Source organism: Mustela nivalis, assembly GCF_964662115.1.
Source record: "Mustela nivalis genome assembly, chromosome: 13".
Taxonomy (NCBI): domain Eukaryota; kingdom Metazoa; phylum Chordata; class Mammalia; order Carnivora; family Mustelidae; genus Mustela; species Mustela nivalis.
This window is the reverse complement of record NC_139032.1, coordinates 60,742,471-60,759,067: the sequence shown is the minus strand read 5'-3', so window position 1 is coordinate 60,759,067 and position 16,597 is coordinate 60,742,471. Positions and strand designations below refer to the sequence as shown.

General features: G+C 50.7%; 1 protein-coding gene across 1 annotated transcript; it reads right to left on the bottom strand.

The window, feature by feature from the left end:
• Positions 1-6,859: 6,859 nt before the first annotated feature.
• On the bottom strand, positions 6,860-11,143 carry ALDH1B1 (aldehyde dehydrogenase 1 family member B1). Its single transcript, XM_082696573.1, has 2 exons — positions 10,885-11,143; positions 6,860-8,811 (listed from the first exon to the last, which is right to left on the bottom strand). The coding sequence occupies exon 2, from the start codon at positions 8,799-8,801 to the stop codon at positions 7,248-7,250; it is 1,554 nt and encodes a 517-aa protein (XP_082552699.1). The 5' UTR covers positions 8,802-8,811; positions 10,885-11,143; the 3' UTR covers positions 6,860-7,247.
• Positions 11,144-16,597: the final 5,454 nt, after the last annotated feature.

Here is a 16,597-nt window from a genome sequence, read left to right as displayed (position 1 = left end):
ACACGGAGGCCAGAAAGGTGCAGAAATCGGTATGAAGAAGGGTGGGACTCAGGCAGGAGAGGGGAGAGGGATGAAGCTACAGTCCTGCCAGGCAGCACAAGCTGTCTGCTTTGTGATCAAAGAAGACTTCCTGGAAGAGGAGGCATTGAGTTGGGGATGGGAGTGGGTACCAGGGATTCTGGGCTAGGGAACCAGCATGAGGAAGGAGCAGGGATGGGGAAGTGCAGGGTAGCTTGTGAAGGGGAGTGGTGACCTGTGGTAGTTGCCAGGAGCTATAGCAGCAGGTGGAGAGAGGGGAGTAGTTTTAGGCCACGCCCCTGACTGCCATCAGGGCAAGTTGGAGCTGATGCCGCAGGTGGTGGACAGCCTGAATCTCAGTCTTCTGTTGTGAACGGGGTTATAACTGCGCTTAAGGGAGGTCATCTGAAAGCCAGTATTCAATCCCAAATGTACTCACTTCCCACCTTAGCTCAAAAAAAGTCTGATTTTTAGTCAAAATGGATTTTTCTTCTTCAGATTTTGCAGTAAAATTAATCCTCTATCTTTAAAAAACTTTGCCCTCCCCTCTCCCCCAGGGATGGACGACACAGGAAAAATTAATAAGAATGAGCAAATCAATCGACGGTGACAGTCCCCTCTAATGAATTTCCTCATTCCCAGCCTTTGCCAGGGTCTCCCGAATGTTAAATCAGAGAATGATTATTATGTGATATTTTAATTAATTAAGGGAAGCTAAAGTGGCCTGGCGTCTGCAGCTGAATAATGAATTCAGAATGTGGGAGCCCCGGTCAGCCAGGGCACAACCGGAGGGAGCGGTGACCCACACTTGGCTGGGCGGGACTGACCTCTGTCCCCTGGAGTGCGGGACTACCTCTGGGTTCAGCCATGACCACGATCGTGTCCAGGGGGCTGAGGGCTGTATGCAGCCAGGAGACAGTGCTGTCCGTGCCTCCGTTCACTCTGCTGTCTTTCTCCTGCCTCAATCTTCCTTCAAAAGGGCCAGAGAAATTGAGCTGAATCCAGAGGGGAAAGAAGACAGGAGGGAGGAATAGCATGAGCAAGGCTGAAAGGTAGAGAGAGAAAGGTCCATAAGAGGGTCAAACCCTAAAAATATCTCCATGAGAAACACTGTTGTCGTCACACACACCTGCGCGGAGGTGCTGTCTCAGAGCTGGGGCGAGCTGTCCACTGAATGCGGCGGACCACTCCATGGCATCAGTGTCCCCGTAACTACAATCTCCCAGCCTCCCCTGGCACCATCGGTTGGGTCAGGTCATTTTGGTCAGTGGACTGAATGAAGTCAGGGCTTTAAAGAAGTAGGTGAGGGGGCGCCTGGGTGGCTCAGTTGGTTAAGTGTCCAGCTCTGGATTTTGGCTTAGGCCATGGTCTCAGGGTCTAAGATCAAGCCCCACAGTGGGTTCCATGCTCAGTAGGGAGTCTGCTTGAGATTCTCTTTCTCCCTTTCCCTCTGTTCTTCTCCTGTGCTTGCACACTCTTTCTAAAAATATAAAAATTAAAAAAAAAAAAAAAGTTGGCGGGCCTTTTTCACAATTTCGTCCCCATCTACCAACTGACAGGGAGGTCTCTGAGACCCTACACTGGGGTTTTCACTTGGGTCTGTGGACCCCTAGGGATACTATTAATGGATTCATGCGGCCTACGGGTCCTTTGAAAGTGTGCAAAATTTTGTATGATGGGCATATGTGCTGTTTTTCTAGTAGCTTTCATCAGTTTCTCAAAGAAATACAGAACACAAATGGTTAAGAACCATTGTTGACAGTGGAGCCACAAGATGGAAGGAACCTGTGTTTCTGAATCTCCATGTGGAAGAAGGTGCCAGTTAACCAGACACTTGCATTAGATTATTACAAGGAATTAACCAGCATCATTCATGAACTGCTGGTTAACCACTGATTAGTTGCTTAACAAAGATTAAGCAAGAAGTAAACAATGATTGTGTTGACGCCCTCAACTTGGGGCTTTGTTTGTGGTGGCACTAACCTTACACCAGTACTTGGCTGGGGACCAGGAGATCTATACTCCTGAGGCCACGCTTCTGCACCATGGAGCCCTGGGGCCTTGGACTGCTTACTCAGTCCACCCCTCAGCGTAAGTGAGTGGAGAGACCAGAGGCTCTTTGAGTTCCTCATAAAGAGCCTTCTTACTTTCCTCACAAGGTCTTCCAACTCTAGGATCAATCTACAGAGCCCTGGGGCTTGGGGGTATTAAGTGCTGTTCTCAACCTAGAGTGGTCTGGCTTCCGTCCCTACCCTTCCACACAAACTGTCCTTACCAAGTCTGCAGGGACCCCATGGCTTCAGCCAGGGGACCTTCTCAGTCCTCTTACCTGACCTCTTGGAAGCACTGGACTCTGCCGATGGCTCCATCCTTTTGCAAGCTCTTGCCTTCTTGGTTTCTTGACTCCTCTCTCTCAGGTTTTCCTCCTGCTTCCCAGCTGCTTCTCTTTAGAATCCTTAAGGAATTCTCATTCACGACTCACCTTTGATGCTGGCATCATCAGGATCCAGCTATCCTTGTCTTCCCTGCAATCTGTGGTCAACACAGCAGCTCCAGTGATCATTTTAAAACACGTCAGATCATGTCACTGCTCTGTTCAAAACCTCCCAGTGCCTCCTTCATCATTCACAGTAAAGGCTCTAATTGACCTTCAAAGCTCTATGTGCATCTAGAGCCTTTGCTCACTCTACCCCAGCTCCTTGGCCTCCTTGTGTTCTCTGAAACCCCAGATGTGCTCCAGCCTCAGGGCCTTTGCCCCTGCCATTTCCATACGTCTTTCAGACCTTTGTCATCTCTTAACTGAAAACATCGCTGAGCACCTTATTGAAAACTACAATTCCTACCCCACCTCAGCCACATTCCCAATTCTCCTTTCCAGAGGGGCTTTTCACCATTATAACCTTATCCATCTGATGGACTAAATGTTTCCCTTATTTTACTTATGGTCAGCCTCCCCCATCGGGGAGAATGTGCAGGACTCATGTTTAGTTCCCTGCCATGTCCCCAGCACCTGGAATAGTTCCTAGTGCATGGTCAGCACTCGTACAATGTGCTGAATAAACCAATAAATAAATAAACTCTCCACCTCGTCCTCAAATCTGCTCCTCCAGCTGGGTTCCCTTTCACAGTGCTAGCGCTACTGCCACTTTGTCCCCAGCCGGGAGCATGGGTCCCCCTAACCTCATGATCCTCTTGTAGACATTGCTCACCACACCCAGAAGCCCACCTCAGGGCTGCCAGGCTCTGCCACGCATCCTCACACCTGGCTCAGGTCAGCATTGTGTTGGCAGCATTGGCAGTGGTGTCCAGCTCCAGGGCGATCCCTCAACCCATCCTCCCACTAAACCATAACCAGCCTTAGAAACCAAACCTGGGGGGCTGGCGGGTGGCTTAGCTGGTTAAGCGTCTGCCTTTGGCTCAGGTCACGATCCCAAGGTCCTGGGATGGAGCCCTGGGTTGGGCTCCCAGCTCATCAGGGAGCCTGCTTCTCCCTCTCCATCTGCTCCTCCCTTCCCTGCTCATGCTCTCGCTCTCTCTGAAATAAATAAATATAAATCATTAAAACAACAACAACAACAACAAAATAGAATCTTCTCACTCTCCTTGGGAAGCCTCATGGCTTCCCATTGCTGGACAGCCCATGGGCTTCCTCAAAGGGCTGCCAGCCCCTTCACAAGTTCAGCCCCTGCCTTCTTCCAGGCCTTTCTTCCCAGGTTTCTCCCTTCCTCAAACCATTCCTCTCACCCTCTGTGCCTTCCCATAAACCCCAGATCCTTCTCCCAGGAACACGCATTCTGTGTCTCTGCCTGGTTACCTCCTTCTCACCCTGCAGATCCTCTCCCTTAGGCCTCTCCCTTGGGCCTAGCCGGGTACGGGTAAAGTCAGGAGACCTGAGTTCGCATCCCGGCTCCACTCACTAGCTGAATACCTCTGGGCCTCCACATTTATTTAGCAAGTGGAATGCTAATAATAAGTACCTTGAAGGAAGTTAGAGACATTAAATGAGATCATATATATTGTAGGTGCCTTTTAAATATTGTATGGGCTTCATGTCACTTCTTTCCTTCTGTGATTTCGTGGCCTCTGTGCTTCTGCTTCGCACAGACTTTTCACCTCTCCCGGGAATGGTCTCCCTGGCAGCCTGCGAGCCCCTGGAGGGAGCTCCTGCCTCATTCAATTCTCCTTCCCCACAACCTGCCCAGAACCCGCACCTGAGCGTCCCCCTACCCCCCTGCTTCTTTTTAATCTGTGGATAATCTGAGCCAATGAACTAACAGGGTGGCCACCAGAGGTCAGGCTCACACCCAGAATAGAGCCAACCCAAACTAGAGCTCTTCAAAGGCCTGGGATCTGATCAGAAGCCCGGGGGGCGGGGGGGGGGGGGGGTGTCCCACTGGGAAGCAGGGCATTGGGCTTGTCCAGCAGCACTACTGTGGGCCCTTGAGGCCTCCTGAGGTGTGATTAGATGCTCTCCCCTTGCTGGCCCCTAGCGTATGCATATGAGAAATTGAATCCCAATGAGCTACGTGCTAACCCTCTCAGCTTCCACTTCCTCATCTGAAAAGAGGGTCACTCCACTGCCTACTTTATGGGATTGTGAGGCTTCAGGGGTGTGTAAAGACGACTGGCAGGATCGTGGCCGACAGAGTAAGCACTTGGTGTAAGCTCGTTGAATGAGTGTTGGTCCAGAGTTGCCCCCTCGATGACTGAGTGAAATCCTGCACTGAATGAGGCCCAGTGAAACCTCCTGCTCACACTTCCCACAGTGAGAGCAATGAAGGAGAGCAGAGCGGCCTCCGGGCTCAGATGACTAGGGAGCTGTCCTATCGGACTGATCAGTCTCGGAATTTTAGGGACCGGAGCGAGGGAACTAGAGGATTGTCTTTTCGTAGTCCCACCCACACTGGGACACTCTCTAAAAGTTCCTCTTGGTTTAGAAGTACTGAGAAGCAGATAAGGAATGGAGCAATGAAAACACTGGGGTATTGCTTATTCTTGGTCAGAGACCCCCAACCACCTGGCCGCCCAGGTCCCTCATCTCTGCCCCTCCCCCCGCCAGTCTGCTGGAGAGAAACTTGTCTACCATGCAAAGGTGCCAACAGCCTCCAAGAAGAAGCGATAAAATGTGCCCTTTGGGGGCAGTCAGGATCACCCCAGGCTTAGACAAATGGTGTGAAAAGGAGGCCCTACGAAGGGGAGATGAGGGGCCCAGACAGACCCCAAGTCCTTAGGAAGTTTCGAGTCCACTCCTGAAGACACAGAAAAAATCATCGCGATGCCTCGGTGAGATAACAAGACATTAAAGAGATGACCAAGGCTGCGCATTTCCAAGACTGAGTGGACCAAGAAGTGTGGTGATGCGTGAGCAACATGGTCTAGAAAGACAGAAGACAAGGAGAGAGAGGATCAGCCTTGTTTCTGTACCGTGGTCAGGTTGGCTTGGATTTACTCCCTTCAGATGGAGAATAAAGTCCAAAGACTAACAATGAAGACACTGAACTCTGAGGTTTAAAATTCTGGAAAGCAGGGTGTCTGGGCAGTTGTGGGTTGAGCACCCAACTCTTGATTTCAGCTCAGGTCATGATCTCAGAGTCCTGAGACAGCCCATATCAGGCTCTGTGCTCCGTGGGAGTCTGCTTCTCTCTCTCCCTCCACCGCCCCCTCAACCCCCCACCCCGGCCCGCTCACATGCACAAGTGCATGCACTCTCTCTGTCAAATAAATCTTTAAATAAATAAATAAATAAATAAATAAAATTCTGGAAACCCCTAACATGTCAGAAAGGCCCTGATGCTGGGCTCTGCTTGAGGGGCAGTGTTTTGGGGTAGGGACTGGGGGACAGTGGGGAAGGCCCAAAATGGGAACTCGGATGGACTTGCTCTAGGCAGGAACCAGGGCTTTTCTCTATGGGTCTTAAAGTTACACTTTATAACCCAGCCAAGAGAAAACAAAAATGCAACTAGAAATATGCTGGGGAGAGGACTTCTGCACCCGGCTGGGGGTTGACTAGATGACTACCTGAGTCCCTTCCATGCCCACGACTCTAAAATTTTCAGTTGTAAGAGAATATTGATTAAAAAAAAAATCGATTGGCAAACAATATATAAGTATCTTTAATTTTTAACTGAAATTAATTCACATATCATAAAATTCACCCTTTTATGTGAATCCCTGGGCCAATTCAGCACTTTTGTGTATATTCACAAAGTTATACAACCACCATTATTATCCTGTTTCAGAACCCTTTGAAACCTCCCCAAAAGAAATCCTACACCTATTAGCAGTTATTCCCTACTCCCTCCTCCCCTAACATCTGGTAACTGCGAATGTGCTGTCTCTGGATTTGCCTGTTCTGGACATTTCACACAAATGGAATCATACAATATGTGGCCTTGTACGCATGCCTGGCTTCTTTCACTCAGCCTAATGGTTTCAAGGTTCATCCATATTGTGGCACGTGTCAGGACTTCATTCCTTTTTTATGGCTGACTAGCACAAGGAACGTTCCATGCAAACATTTCATTTACCTACTCACTACCTAATGGATGCTTGAGTTGTTTATCTTAAAGGAGCGGTTATATAAATGCATTATTTGCCCACTTCTTTCCTCAAATTAATGAAAATCAGTAGCAAAATGCAGGGTAAGCAAGCAAAATAGCCAGCAACTGGTACTTTAAAAAGGAAAAGCAGGGGCGGCTCGTTGGTCTACTGGGATGGTTCTCGCTTTGGGCGCTAAAAAGGAAAAGCATCCTTGGTTTTTTAGGTTCAGTCACTGAAGAATGGGGCCAAGATTTGGAATCCACCTAGTTTGAAACTCTGAATGAGACCATCATTCTGTCTGAACTGAGACCATCAACTAAGCATTAGGTTAATCCATGGGTGTGTGGCGGGGGGGGGGGGGGGGTCCTCGGATCAGAAGGAAGAACTAAAAGGCACTGTCCAGATTATAATCCATTTTCCAGAGATTCCCAAGATTTCATGGAAGTAACTCAGGGCCGTGGAGGGGGCTGGGCTGACGCACAGGTGAATAGGACCTGAGTCCAGTCCCCGGCCCTGCTTTAATGAGAGTAGTTCTCATTTTAATTGCTTTATTTGTCGAGCTTCCCTCTAAGAATTCATTTGAAAAAAAAAAAAATAAAGTAGGGTCCGAGGCTAAAAAACGACTTGGCAACCATGGTCTAGGGGTCTATGCAACTCTGTGCTGGAGGTGGGTCCAGTGGTAGCCATTCTTACGAGTTCTTTTGAGGAATCTTGATGGTAACTGTCTTCACCTCCGTGTAGGCCTTAAGCCCATCCTCCCCCAGCTCCCTCCCATTGCCAGATTCCTTAAACCCTCCAAAGGGCGTGTGGCAGGTAACAATGTTGTAGGTGTTTACCCACACCGTGCCGGCCTGGAGCGCCTGTGTGAAGTACATGGCCTTGTCCAGATCCCGGGTGAACACGGCGGCAGCCAAGCCATACCTGGTGTTGTTGGCCCTCTCGATCACCTCCTCCATCTTCCTGAATTTAAATAAGGGCTGCACAGGCCCAAAGATCTCCTCTCTGGCGATCCTCATATCATCCTGCACGCCGCCAAAGACCGTGGGCTTGATGAAGAAACCGCGCTCCCCAAAACGTTCCCCGCCGCAGAGAAGTTGTGCCCCCTCCTTCTGGCCAAGACGGATGTAGCTCAGGATTCGTTCAAACTGCTCTTTGTCCACCTGGGGCCCCTGCTGGGTGTCCAGCTCAAAGGGATTCCCGACTCTTCTCTGCTTAGCCTTCTCCACCGTTCTCTCAAGAAATTCGTCATAGATGGATTCTTCAACGAAGGTCCGGGAGCCCGCACAGCAGCACTGGCCCATGTTGAAGAACAGGGCTTCGTGGCACTGCTCCACGGCGTGGTCCATGTCCGCGTCGGCCAACACGATGCTGGGGCTCTTCCCACCCAGCTCCAGGGTGACTCTCTTCAGGTTGGAATCTCCAGCCGCCTTCTGGATCAGGTGGCCCACCTCAGTAGAGCCGGTGAAGGCCACCTTGTCGACATCCATGTGCTGGGCGATGGCGGCACCCGCCGTGGGGCCGTAGCCGGTGACAATGTTCACCACCCCAGGGGGAAAGCCCGCCTCTTTGATGAGGGAGGCCAAGTACAGGGCAGAAAGGGGGGTCTGCTCTGCCACCTTCATGACCACTGTGTTGCCGGTGGCCAGTGCCGGGGCGAGTTTCCAGCCCTGCATGACCAAGGGGAAGTTCCATGGGATGATCTGGCCACAGACGCCGACAGGCTCGTGGCGGGTGAAGCAGAAATGCTCTCCATCCATGGGGATGGTCTTGCCGTGCCACTTGTCAGCCCAGCCAGCAAAGTACCGGTATACTTTGATGACCTCATCCAGGTCCAAGGCATAGGACTCCTGGAAAGGCTTCCCATTGTCCAACGTCTCCAGTGAAGCCAGGTAGACACGATCCCGCTCCACTAGGTCCGCCAGGCGGTTCAGCAGCCGGCCACGCTCGGAGGCATCCATCCGGCGCCATGGAGACCCCAGGCGGAAAGCCTCGCGGGCTGCTTTCACTGCCCGATCCACGTCAGCCCGATCCCCTTCGGCCACGTGGCCAATGACCTCTCCCGTGGCGGGGTTAACTGTCGGGAAGGTCTTCTTGCTGGCGGCATCTTGCCACTCATTGTTGATGAACAGCTGGTTGTAGCGGATGTCTGGGTTTGGGATGGGACTTGGAAGGGCGGCCGCGGAAGAGTATGGGGCGGTCCGGACACGGAGGCAAAGCAGCCGGGGCACCAGGGGGCGCAGCATGCTCAGGACTCTGGAGGGGGACAGGAGGAACCAGAGTGAACAGGTGGGAGCAGGCCAAGGGGTCTCCCAAAGGCCCACTCGGCTCAGAGGTTCCAAGATGCTAGGATAAAGGGGTGCCACCTCTAACAATGTGGACCAGAAGGGGTACAAAGACATGGGCACATCAGGGCTGGGGGGAGGCAACAGTCCTAAAGACCTGTCTGGTTCCAACCTCCTCATGTCCCATTTATCCTCCAGCTCAGTCCCTCACCTCTGCTGAGTCTTGGATCAAATGTCCCCCGCTCGGCAAGGCCTTCCCTGACTGTCCTTTATAAAATTTATAGAACGGCAGCTTTTCTCATTGCCAGGACTCTGTCCCCCATTCCTGTGTTTGTCTCTCCCCACCTGACACACCAAAGAGTATATTTACACACGTATATGTTTCTTGCCTGCCTCTCCCCAATACAACATCCACTCCAAGAGGCAGGATTCATTCATTGCTGTGTCCCTGATGCCTCAAAGTCTGCCCGCTGCAGAGCAGCTGCTCCACAGCTAGTCAGTCAGTGATCTACGTTTCCACAAACACTGTTCACAGTTTGACCTCATGATGGAGTAGAAACCAAAGGGACTGAATGACAGAATTGTTCTCTGAGACGAGGTTTTGCTTCACTTCTCCTCTGTGCCTCGGTTTCCTCTTATGTGAAAGGCCTCTTGGAGCTACACCGAATGGGGCTGTGCACTTCAAAAGCAAGGCGACTGTCCGCCGGGCACGACAGAGCTGGCGGTGCCCTCAGAAACCTGCCTAGCCCGCCCCCCGGGGCATAGGTCTCAGCTTCCCAAGAGTGCAGCAAGTCTGGCAGTCGCTGGAAAGAAGGGCCTGTTTATCCTTCCCTAGGACTTGGAAACGGTGCAGACTTTATTAAAACAACAATTGTAAAATTTAAACAATATAACACGTATTCAGTGACATTTAAATGGTGTCTAAAATTCCTAGGTTCACTGAAACTGTTACCCTTCCGCCAGGACATCAATCCCTCCGTCTTTTCTGTCTCAGTTGAGTCTTGACACACCCAGCAGCCAAAAGGAATTGCACCCAGCTTCTCCACCCCCACGCTCTGCCACTGGGTATCCTGGAAAGCAAAGACCCAGCCAGATCCCCCAGCTTCATTCAAGCCAGTGTTGCCCAGGAAAACCCTCCCTTGGAGGGTAGTTGAGCCAGCAGACCTGTCCGGGTGCACTCAGGTTTCACTCTGCTCAAAGCTGTCCCATGCTGGGACAGAAGGGATCCCAGGGGAGGTTAAGTGGGGGTAACCAATCCACAGGGAGGTGAGGGGTGGAGAGGCTGAACAGGTGAAAGAGATAGTCATAGACAAAGACTGGCAAATCTTTCATACTAAGCCAAGGCTGTTGCTCTTCAAGGGGCTTAAATGGGTTCTGTGATTGGAGCCTTCACTTGCAATTGGAAGATTACTGCTCAAGTGTATCGCGCTTTACAGTTTGCAGCCATTTTCTTAACAGTTAAGTCATGGAGACTCTCAGTCGCCCCTGGGGTGATCTGGGCAGATGATCAGGACCGGCATCCTGGAAGGAGGCGGGGGATCAGAGAAGTTTGGGAACTGACGGAGGACACATAGTAACTAAGAATAGGAGCCTCAGCCCGGATTCCCATAGCCCTAGCTTTCTGTTTCCTCCCGACCACGGGCGATTTCTTATGGTTCGCAGTATTAGTGTCCACTGTCCAAGAACCGGACTTCCTGCATTGCCCAGTACGAAAGGCACCAACCTCACCTTTTCTGCAGGGAGGTGACACCTGTCTTGGCCTCTCAGCTACGGTCAGGGGCTCTCTTCTGGAGTGGGCTGGATGGCAGGAGCAATGAGGTCGAGCTAAGGGAAGGGCTTGGGGGGGCCTGCATCCTCCGAGCCCAACAGGAGCCACCCGGGACTGGGGTGCAGGCACAAGTGTTAGCGTGGAGCAGGTTCCATAGCGTGGAAAGGCGGAAAGGCCAGTCCCCAGATGGGGAAGCAGAGACCCAGAAAGGAAGCCTCCATCTCAGGGAGGGGAGTTGCGGCCTGCCTGGGGGCCCAGGGAAAAAGCGCTGATTACCTGCGGCGGGCTCGGGCTCCGGGGCAGCTTCGGGCTCTTGGGGCTGTAGCTCAGCCTCCCGCCGCCTGCTCGCCGCAAGTCCCGCCTCCGCGCAGCCGCTCAGCCGCCAAGAGGCTCCGCCTGCGCCCGGGGCATCGCCGATCTGCGGCCCAGAGGCCAAGGCCGCTCATGCCCCCAGACGCGGGCGCGTCGGGGAGGGGTGCAGGGAGCTGTCGTCCGGCTTCCCGGATCCCAGCCGCTTCCCTCCACCCCACCACGGAGTCTCTGCCGCTCTAGCTGCAGTCCCAAAGCGAACGTTTAGGGACGGAAACAAAGACCCAGAATAGGGCAGGCCTTCCCCAGATCACACGCAGAGTTTGCACGGCTCCCACCAGCTGCACCTCGTGAGGCCCTCATCCTGGAGCCTCTCCTTGACCCCTTCAGTGCCTCCCCTCTGTCTGTGTTCCATCTTCGCTGCTCTTCCAGCCGCCCCGCCCCCCAACCCGCACCTTTAAGACTTTTGTGTGATTTTTTTAAATGCATTTTTTTTGGTCCTAGGTCAAAAAGAATATGTGCACTATGTAGAATTGTTTGGAAAACTACGTAGAAAGTTTGGAAAACACGGAAAAGTTTGCAAGAATTTTTAAAATACCTTCAATCCAGTTTTCTTGTCAATTTCTGAGAAAAATGTTAAAATCTGTGATGATTGTGGATCTACTTCTTTTAATTCCACCAGTCTCTGCTTCATGTGTCAGGTACATACATATTTGTGATTATTATGACCTACGTGTTGACCTTACATCATTATGAAATTATACTTTTGACCTCCAGGGGAAGAAATACCTTCACTCCTTTCACCCCAAAGTTGCCATTTATCTTGAAGTTATTTTTAACTTAGTATTTTTCAAAAATTCATCTAACAAAAAAGAAATTATATGGTGACCTCTATCTTGCTGCCTGCTTTTTTTCTTTTTTTTTTTTCTTTCGTTCTTCTCTCTCTCTCTCTTTTTCTTTCTTCTGTTAGTGATTTATTCTGAACCTTTTTTCATGTCATATTAATCAAAAGGCAACATCGTCCTCTCCGAGGTGGCACAGAATTCCGTGGTAGGGTAGACCGTGGATGGACACTTAAACTGTGTCCATCTCGTTGCTATAGATCATGCCAACCACACATCTCCCACTCGTCCCACCTCCACTGCACCTTCCTTCTGCTGTTGGAGACTGGGAAGCTAAGAGCTATTTCCCACTCTGCCTGCAGCTAGAGTTCTAAAGTGGACTAGGTGCTTCTGGTTAGCAGTACCCCTGCCAGATGTGGAAGGCATGGACTATTGTCCTGCCCCTTTGGGAGCATCACTGACAAGATGACGGATTGTGAGGATTTTCTGCATTCATGTTCCTGGTCCCTTCTCCAGCTTCCTGGAAATGGGATAGCAGCTGTGGCTGCTGCTTCTCCTGGATTTTGACCACGTGCTCTTTGAATCATGGCTGCAGGGGTGTGTGTGCAGCTAACTAGCTCCAGAGGTGGCCTCAGACAGTAAGGAGACCGATGAGCCATGTCCATCTTGTGCTGGGAATCGGTCTTGCTTCTCCCTCCAGCCCTTCCAGCAATTCTGTCAGTACCGGATTCTCATATTAAATCCCTGCCTCGGCACATTATTTAAGGTTCAAGTTTTCCTGCTTGAACCTGGCTGATTCACATTATTCTTTCCTTAAGCTACATCTCTTTGGAATCTTTTGTGACCATGTCCCCCTCAGGATGTTTACAGTCCTTGCCGCAAAGTGGAGTTCTTCACTAGAAGCAGTGCATTTCGTATCTATGTTCGCGTTTTCCTCGGGCTCCCCCAGCAACTGTGTAGCCCCTTGCAAAGTCCCTTCTGCCTCTCCTGCAGCACATGGCCGACCTAGCACCCCTTAGGGCACTCGGCACTCCATGATGGACTGACTTAATACTTAATCAGTCAATTATTAACAGCCTCATTGGGAGAAGCAGATTCCATGACCAAAGGAGCTATCAGTTTTCATGACCCCTTGGAAAGCTGTGGCATGTGTGAGAAGCCAGTGGCAGACAGGAAGTGACCCCATAGAGAGAGGTTCAGGCTGTGTCGTAAGAGGAACAGCTGAAGGAACTGGGGTGTCCACTCCTTAGAACTCATTGGACATGTTTGCACCCTCCAAATCTCCAAAGGCCAAAGACAGGCATCTGTGGCTTCCTAGTGAGGGGAGTTAGAGGGTGCAGAGGAAGAACCTCCTGACAAAGCAGAACTGGCTAAGGAAGGATAGGAGGGGCTGCTCTGAAAGGCAGTGAGCCCCCCATCCCTGGAGGAGTACAAGAAGGCATAGACAAGGGACGCCTGGGTGGCTCAGTTTGTTAAGCAGCTGCCTTCGGCTCAGGTCATGATCCCAGCGTCCTGGGATCAAGTCCCACATCGGGCTCCTTGCTTGGCGGGAAGCCTGCTTCTCCCTCTGCCTCTGCCTGCCACTCTGTCTGCCTGTGCTTGCTCTCGCTTCTCTCTCTATGAAAAATAAATAAATAAAATCTTTAAAAAAAAAAAAAAAAAGAAGGCATAGACAACCATTTGCCAAAATCTTATAGAGAGGAGTACCAAAAAAGGACTGAATAAGACAAGGGACTTCCAGACATAGATGTGCATCAGAATTGCCTACAAAGTATAAAAGGAAAAAAAAAACCCAAACCCAAAAAACAGCCCCACAATCTCTCTGGGTCTTACCTTCAGAGATTCTAAATGTTTAGATGTTGGTTGAGACCCTAGAATTTTTTCTAAGTTCTCCACATGCTCCTGATACGCAGCTACACGTGGGGAGAACTGACCTAAGTGGTCTTTGGGGGAGTCTATGACTCTACCACGGGTGATTTTCAGAAAGGGACTAATCCAGTGTATGCTTTGTCTCTATTTAGATTTCATTCGGCAAGCCCACCCTTGACATTTCACAAGCTGTGGCTGTCATCAGAACTCATCAAAGTAGTCCCATCTCAAGGCATTTGTAAAAGCATCCAAAAAAATCAGAAAGTAAAAACCTGCCACAATGCTTGACATTTATAGTCTGCAGAGAAGGACAAATAGGCAGCCGCTCAGGGTGAAATGCGTTCATTAGTTTTGCGGAGAGTTGACTATTATTCAGGAATGTTTTGGATTCAGCTTTTTAATTGGCAAAAATATCGAGGCCTCTGTAGCGGATGTTGGGCCTGGAACCATTGTGAGTGTTCGGACTAAAAGGATTGAAGGGGAAATAGTGAGATAACACAAGCCATAGCCAGGTCATTGTCAGCAAGGAATGTCACCCAGGGATGTGTTTACACTGGCCTGGTGGGGAAAGAGAGGCTATTTCTATACTCTGGCGTTTTGGAGCCTTGTATGTCTAGAAAGTTACTAGAGAAGATTCCTGGCTCTGAGACAATGAACGGATCAGACAGATTCCAAACAAAAAGCCACGCAAGCGGCCGTGGACATTTATTCTGCATGGAGCACAACAGGTGCCTCCGCTCTCTGCCTTTGAACTGGAGATGGAAACTGGGTCAAAATAGCAAGGGAGTTCAGGGAATGAAAATTTAAAAATAACAATGCATGTAAAAGCAAACCCAAATGTACCCCATCCCCCTCCTTTTCTCCGGAGTGAGCCTTTACGCTCTGTGCGGTTTACACTGCGGGAATGGGACCGAAGCTGGAACGTTGTCAAACAAGCCTCTGTACCTCAGCTGATAGTTGAATCAGCTGAGAGCCAGAAAGGAAGCTGGACCTGCCCAAAGACACGTAGGAGGTGTGTGGCCTGAGTTCAGGCTGGATGCCGGCTCGTGCACAACAAGCATAGGAATCACACCGACACAGAAGTGGAGGTGTGGGGCGGCGCAGGGACCTGAAGTCGCGGGTCCTGAGGCAGGGAGATTATCCTGGATGACACGGGGGGGGGGGTGCCGTAATCGCAAGGGTCCTTTTCAAAGAGGGACAGGGATGTCACCATCAGAGGAGATGTGATAGAGGCAGAGGGTGGAGTCACGGAGCCAGGAGCCAAAGAATGCAAGCAGCTGGAAAAGGCAAGGGGACACGTTTCCTGCAGTGTCTCCAGAAGGAATACAGCTCTGCCAACACCTTGATTTTAGCCCAGTGACACCCATTTCAGAACCCATTTCAGAACTGTAAGATAATAAGTTTGTGTTGTTTTAAGCCATTGATTTTGTTCTAATTTGCTAGCAAATAGAAAATGAATACATTGACGCACTCATTTCTAGCCCTTGTAGTCACAGGAGTTCATGGCCTCTGGCCCAGCCAGAGCAGGAGGAATGTGTTCAACAGTCTTCCATTGCAGACGCCACCATTGCGGTGGACATTGTTTCTTCTGTTCATCCAGCATTCCTCTATTCTGAAAAGGGACCCCCCTCCTGCCTCCACCTCGATCATATTTTTGAGTCAGAACTGCCCATCACAGCATTCTCCGTATTCTGGGGACCTCGTCAATCCCTGTTAACTATAAATGCCTTACATTCTGCACTTCTTAGCAAGTTACTGGTGATGCCAATGCAGCTACTGCCGAGACCAGGCTTCAGACAGCGACGGTAGAGGGTGAGGGACAAGCAGGAGCTAAGTGAAGAGGCAGGTGAAAGCTGTGGGTGACAGGGACCCGAGTAGGCATAGACCTTGAGATGGGAGGGGCCAAGTGCATTCAAGGAACGGGGAGAAGACAAGCAGAAGGAATGAAGGGGGCCATGGTTCTAGAAGATGCTGGGGCAGGGGCCAGGCCATGCAGGGTTCTGGAGGCCCAGGTAAGAACCTTGACCCCCTGTGGAGCAATCTAACGTGGTCCTACCCTAGAGGAGTTCAGAGGACAGCAGGAACCCGACCCAACCACACTAATGCAATAAACTACCACACACCTCTGGCAGAGTGTGGCACCAAGCTCTGTGGGAGCACAGAGGAGGGGGCCCCGAGTTCCTCAGTCCTGGGGTCTCTCGGGAGATGACTTCAGCTGAGCCCCGTGTGAAAACGAGTTCAGACACGGATCATGAAACAGGGCTTCTCAACTCTGGCCGAGGGAGCGTCACCCGGACAGCTTTCTACACCATCAGTGCCTGAGCAATGCTTCCCATCCCCCATCAGAATCCTCCGGTGTTTGCAGGGTTGTCTAATTTTCCTTGTTGTCGTTTGGTTTTGTTTTTCAGCTCCTCTACTGACTCCAGTAAGTAGTTTTTTGTGAACTCCTGACATGAGAGAGAACCCAAAATAAAAGTGGCTTAAACAAAAGAGAAGCGTACTTCTCCTCTCCCTTCAGGGAAGTGCAGAGATGGGCTGTCTTGGGTGGGGAGGAGTTCTGCTTTGCCTTCCTTTCTTACGGCGCAGAATCCCACTGGAGTTTTGAGGAAGAAGGAGGCGCGCTGACACGATCCAGTTAGAAATTTGAAGATTATTCTGGTTGTAGTATGTGTCTTCTCTAGTCTCCTAGAGGGAGCGATGATTCCAAGTTAAATTACCCAAAACAGCAGGTGTCAAGAACTACTTAAGCGGGCTGCTGATGGCCCTAGGGGGGGTCGTTATATTCTATTTCTGAAGATGCTTAAACTGGTTCATAATAAAAAGCCAACAACTATGAAAAGATTATGTCACCAAATCATGAGAATGTGTCCTCCCAGTTCAAAGGCTCTGCAATGGATCTGTCCCTTCGTGCCCCTCGTGACTGGGCCCAAGGGGTCTATGTGTTCATCCAGATGCACAGTTCATTGTTG

Coding starts and splice junctions, on each gene's coding strand:
- ALDH1B1 (XM_082696573.1), bottom strand. CDS start 8,801: ATGCTGCGCCCCCTGGTGCCCCGGCTGCTTTGCCTCCGTGTCCGGACC.